At 37.1% G+C, this 6,000-nt stretch overlaps 1 protein-coding gene across 1 annotated transcript in view; it reads left to right on the forward strand.

Annotated features, from left to right (window-relative positions):
* LOC104520823 (potassium voltage-gated channel subfamily H member 1) overlaps nucleotides 1-6,000 on the forward strand; it is a gene marked incomplete at both ends in the record, with an annotated part of 96,166 nt that overhangs the window by 78,905 nt on the left and 11,261 nt on the right. The window contains 1 exon segment of the mRNA XM_010162622.2: nucleotides 145-397. Within this exon segment, the coding sequence (XP_010160924.2) occupies nucleotides 145-397 (253 nt within the window).

Consider the following 6,000-nt stretch of genomic DNA (forward strand, 5'->3'; position numbering starts at 1 on the left):
ATAAATAATACAGCAATAAATGTATAGACTTAGATTAGAAGTTTTATAAGGAGGAAAGTAGTTCTTAAACTCTCTGTAGTAAACTAGGGATAATAGGTACATGTAAATCATGGACAGGAACTGATTGCCTAATTTCCTTCTCAGGTTTTGCAGATATGCCCTAAGGACATGAGAGCAGACATCTGTGTGCATCTAAACCGCAAAGTTTTCAAGGAGCACCCAGCCTTCAGGCTGGCAAGTGATGGGTGCCTTCGAGCACTTGCCATGGAATTTCAGACAGTGCACTGTGCCCCAGGAGACCTGATCTACCATGCCGGCGAGAGCGTTGACAGCCTTTGCTTTGTGGTTTCGGGGTCTTTAGAAGTAATCCAGGATGATGAAGTTGTTGCTATATTGGGTGAGTTTCACAGCTGATAATATGCATTGTGCACAAATATAGATGCATTGAGCATTTTTGTGGCCTCTTCTACTCAAGCACTTAACTCATTCTTTAAAAAACTCCGGTCAACTTAGCTTTACCACAGTGCGGTGGGGTATATTTTATTGTCCTTCCTGTTCTCATAGCTAAATAGGAGGGGCAGTCATCTCATTTCCAGGTTGCTTCAACTCTGTTTCTTCTGGTCAATGGAAACTCTACCTGAGTGTTGGGGTCCTGGTCATTCTTGGGCTTCTCCCTGTTTTGACACATCCCTTTTCATTAGAAATTCCATTGAGGACTTCAGAAAACTTATTTTCATAGTGCCTGGCTACCCTGCCTCCCTTTCACTCCCCAATAATAATCCCCTTTTGCTGAAAATGTTCAGATTAAAATTATTTAACATCTCATGTTGAAATAATATTTATCTCTTTTAAAGTCAAAGTAATATAAAAATTTAGAGTCAATTTGTGTTAAGTTGGAGTGATGGCTTTATGTTGGAGGCATTAAAAAGAAGCTGATAGTGGTGTGAATAACATTCTGAGGCAAAGCTAGGAGAAAAGAGTGTGATAATCCATCAGATGTAGATGAATCACAGGGTGGCTGGAGCATTGAGGAGGTGATACTTATCATTTGATTCTGTCAGACCCTTCTGCAATAAGGTGAATTCTCACGGTGGCTTAATCCAGTACCTGTCACTCATAGCAGCCTGGAAAAAGAGAAGAAAATAGCTTGGTAATCTTACTCTTTCTAAACACATACACCCAACTCTCTTAAGAGTAATGTCTACTGGAAAATGAGGGAGCTAATAAATATGCTGAGTTCAGTTTTTCTCTGCTTCTGAACAAGATTGCATATATAGCATAGGGTGAATTTAGTGTCCTAGAGAATCAAGTTCGTAATACTTTGTGCCACACAAGAAAATGAAAGGTGAAATAGAGGGATAACTGATTCTCTTTTGTTCTGGAATCATGTGCTGTTCACTGCTAAATAGTACTAACAACTTCTGCTTTTCTAAGTTGCACATTGAGAACTTACTACCTTTTGCCATGTTGAACTCATGGATTAACATGGCAAATGTAGAACAAACTAAAGCCTCTCAGTTTATGTCACCTTTTATCCCATAATGGCTCCTCCTGTGTCCATCACAAGAAGAAAATCTTGAAACATCTCGCTGCTCTATTTAATCAGTACAGGTAAAAAGCACGGAAATATAATTTTAAAAAAGAATTCCTTTAGAGATAGCATTTTTTTCCTAATCTTTACCAGTAACTTCCATGTTTAATTATACTACTTTAGAAAACACTTGGCCTATATTCCTTGAGAAATAAGTGTTATGGGAACCTGAACCTCTAATCTCTGCTGCTGCGGAGTGATAGCTACAGATAAGTGAAACTGATCCCTTGGTATCTGAATGAATAGAAATATTTTGTTATTGCTGTTCTCCTGGGATGGTAGCTATTGATCCTCTTCCCTTCACACCTTTATTATTTTGAAATTTGGAGTCACTTCTCTGGCTTGCACTGTGGTTGATGAGTTCTGTCATTTTCTTTATAAATACTGTAGTCAGGAAAGTAAAATGAAGTGGGATCTGTTTGTGATTTTCTGTGAGATTTTGTTTTGGATAAATGTCTATAAATTTTTGTGTTTTGGTTTCTGGACTAAGGAATCTCTTTCCTTCCACACATGTGTGTACCTTTCCCCTCCTAGACTGTGAAGCCTTCTGTTGAAGGTTCTTCTATCCTCATAAGAAATGATACAGTTAACTAAGTTTTTCACTATTGTAAATCAGTTGGACTTTCTTCTCCCTCAGCATTGCATAATGTAACTACCATGTTACTAAAGGGTGCTTCAGGAGATGGGTCAGGATTTCATCCCTAAGTTCTCTGTACTCTCAGTTTTCTTATCTGTAGAATAGCAATGACTTTTTTTTTTTTTAATTTTATGTTCAGCTAAACTTGTCAAGTTCTTGATAAAAGTACACCAGATAAAACAAGGCACTACAAGGAAAAAAACAAATGTCTACATTGTACAAGAAATGTGATTGTTGCTGATCATTCAGCCAGAACAGCCTATGCCAGAAGTTTTGCTTGCCAATCACAACTAAGCATAGCTTTGAGCGTCGGGCATGTAATAGCAAACCATGTGAGGAATTCTGTATGGTAATTTCAGTTAACAGGTATGTTGGAGAGACCATAAGCTTCTCTCAGACATTCTTGAAATAAAAATAAAAAAATAAGTGTGTAATTTATTCAGGGTGAATTATTTCCTCAGCTTTAGCTGTCACTTAATAAAGCAGCCTTTGCAATTTGCAGTGTAGCCTGTGTCTTCCTTACAACAGAGAAATAAATTGCATCTCTAAATGGCTCTGTGTGACTACTGTACAGCATTATATAAACCAGAGGCAAACTACATTTAATCCTTAAAGGATCTAATTCATATGAAACATTTTCAAGTTCTGAAACCATTTAGCCTTGCAGACTAGCAAGTAAAGTGTAGCCCTGGAATGTGGTGTGTATTGTGTACATTTGCATAATATCTGTCCAGATCAGTTCTATGTAATATACCTGTCTAATGAGACAGGTGTATTCTTAGGTCAGGCTTATGTTCTTATAATAAAGCACTGACTTTGGTTGACTTGGATTAATACGAATACTGAGTTGGAAGAAATTACATGCAGACCAGCAGTGAAAAAATGTACATTATTTGTGTCCCTTAAGATTATGTTCCTCATTAATTTGACTTACAGGCAAATACAAAAATAAGTAAATTAAAAATATATTTTCAATGTTTACAGTAAAAAATTAAATTGATGCATTTTGTATGAAATTTGATTTGTTGGGATGAAAGGCATATTTTTGAATTCTATCCAAAATTTCTGGTGAAATAAAAAAATTACTGATGTTCATGCAACACACACTTTGGATTTGATGTATCAAAGAAATTAGAACAAAAAAGTAGAAAATTACCTTTAAGCCAGGTGATTTATTTACATGTGATTCATTCTAATACAAATGGGTCAGAAAATGAAGATATAAGAAGAAAAAACACTGCATTACTATGGTTTTCTATGTTAATGTATAAGTATATGAGATGAGTGGGATTATGTAGAAGCGAAGATTAGCTATTGGGAAGCTGCTTGGATGAAATACAATTCTGTTTTCTGTAGTTCACTGTTCTTCCATTTACACCATTGTTATTGCACACAGGGTGAAGTGCTGACACACACTCAGCACTTTGTGGAAGATCGAGACAAATCACGTAGTCCCTGTCCTGAAGAGAACTGAGCAAAGCACAGGTCGTGCATCGCTTCCATTAAGAGTCTGTTTTCAACTTGGCTTTGCTTTTAATTTTCTAAGCCTTTCCATTTAGGCTGATGCCGCTTCATGCATCTGAGACTCCCATATCTCTTTGCTTAAAAACTTACCCATTTATCCAAATGTGGTTAGAGAAAATGGGTTGTTTTGTCACTGTTAAAAATGACCAACCATTTACATGCACTTCATCTGGCAACTCTACTTTCTCTGCTCTGGAGCAGACCTTTCAGGCTGAGCTACTGGCCACGTGAAAACCTGACATTATTGTAGGTCTTTGAAAAGTTAAAATTTACTTATGCTCAGGAGATATTTGCTACATTTTGATTTAAGAAATATCTTCTTAAAAGATTCCTCCTGAATGCAGGCAGGGACCATAAGGTCTGGCTGCAGCTTTCTTTCAAATACGCAGGAGAAAAGGAATTGTAGTAGTACTGTGAAATAAGCCTGCATAGCTAGTTGTTGTTTCTTAATTTAGGGGAACTGGAAGACCTAAACTATCTTTCAAGGCACTTTTTCTATTTTCTTTTTACACTATGAAGGTACACATTTCCTTAGTGCAGTGTGAGCATTTCAATTGTTTGGAACTCTAGTAATCAAGAAGCTACTGTTAGAAGTCCAGCTGAGTGGATGATATGCCATTGCTGGGCTGACAGGGTACTTCCCTGGTCCTCCAGCCTTTTAGTCTGAACCTTCTTAATTTCTCCTCACCATTGCTAGAGGAAGTGCTAGTTCTTGTGTTATGTCTCCAACTGCATGTGTGCATAGATAATTTTGTGAAAATTATAGAAAATAATGGCATAGAAACAAAACTAACTTTTCCTAAGTATGTTCTGGAAATACACGGAAGGACTGGATAGGAGGCCTTGTTAGAAAAGGATTTATACTGTCTTGATGTGTATATATAAATATCTGAATGACTGAGAAAACAATTTTTGATCTTACTAGAAAATAATCCATTCTAAGATATGACTGACATAAATGTACTCCAAGATTGAACAGAAAATCCCTCTTCTCTAGGAAATCTGAAAGAAACAAGTGATTCTTGGACCCAGGTTGGTTCCAACCATTTCTGCTTGAAATTGGGTTAACCTTTGAAATTTAGGAAAACATTCCAGTAAAAGGCCAAAGAGAGGAAGGAGAAGACCCTTGAATTTTTTTTTTTTCCCCTAGATAGCAGTGGGGCAAGCAGTGTCTTGTCCTTAAATTTTCAAACTGCTGCAAAATTTGTCAGTTAATGACTCCTAGAGGGCCTGACTGAGCAGTGGATCTTCACTCATGTGAATTGTTCAGAGTTGCTGAAGTGGTCTTGATGATCCCTTCAAGGGGGCCCTGCGTTGTACGGATGGTAAAACTGGAGGCTAGCCTTGCAGATTTGATTAGAGACTGGGAGCCTTTAAGCCTTTATTTAGCAGTTAAAAAACAAAACCCTGAAAGTCACTGTGATCTTCAGAGCTGAGCAATCGATGAGAAAAATAACATTTACTAGAAAGTTTAGTTAAAAAGAAAAAACAAACCCCCCACACGAAACAGTTTATCTCAAGAGTAAAGCAGTTTATTCCAAATGTTGCCTCCCAGCTGTTCTACATTTATTATGTTCTTGCTATCCTTATTTGAGCTAAAAACATTCAAAAGAATAAACTTTTCGATTGACTGTTAGTTTAGCAAAGAGTATTAATCATAGAATCATAGGGTATCCTAGAGATAGAAGGGACCCACGAGAATTGTTGAGTCCAACTCCTGACTCCACAAAGTGCAGGTAAAGTGAATGAGATGGGAAGAGAAATCAAGGCAGTAATTTATTGTGAGCAAGGAAGATCATGCCCTCCACAAGGACAATTTGCTCTTGCTATTCCTTTTGCTGCTATCAAAGCTGAAGGGAAAAAAAAGAATGTAGATATTATAGAAGTTTGAAAGTAGACAGTAACAGAATGTCAGGAACAGGAATTTGTAGTCTAGACCTGGCTGCCTTCTTTCACCATCAGGGGGAAAGTTGGATATATCACTGTTTGTTTGGGGTTCTTTTTGGGTTTTTTGTGGGCATTTTTTTTGTGTGTTTTTTTTTGTTGTTTGTTTGTTTGTTTTTTTGTGGGGAGGGAATTGTGCAAAGGATGCACATAGATTTACTTTTAAGATCACATGTGAATTGAGGAACACTGGATGTCCCTGGAATACAGTTCTCTCATCATTATTTACAAAGCTGTAACATTGACAAGATTGGAGACTGTGGTTTTAACATGATATTATAGTAGAGCTTGTTGCACCATGTTT

The sequence above is a fragment of the Antrostomus carolinensis genome, unplaced genomic scaffold (assembly GCF_000700745.2).
Source record: "Antrostomus carolinensis isolate BGI_N321 unplaced genomic scaffold, ASM70074v2 scaffold9102, whole genome shotgun sequence".
In the NCBI taxonomy this organism is placed as follows: domain Eukaryota; kingdom Metazoa; phylum Chordata; class Aves; order Caprimulgiformes; family Caprimulgidae; genus Antrostomus; species Antrostomus carolinensis.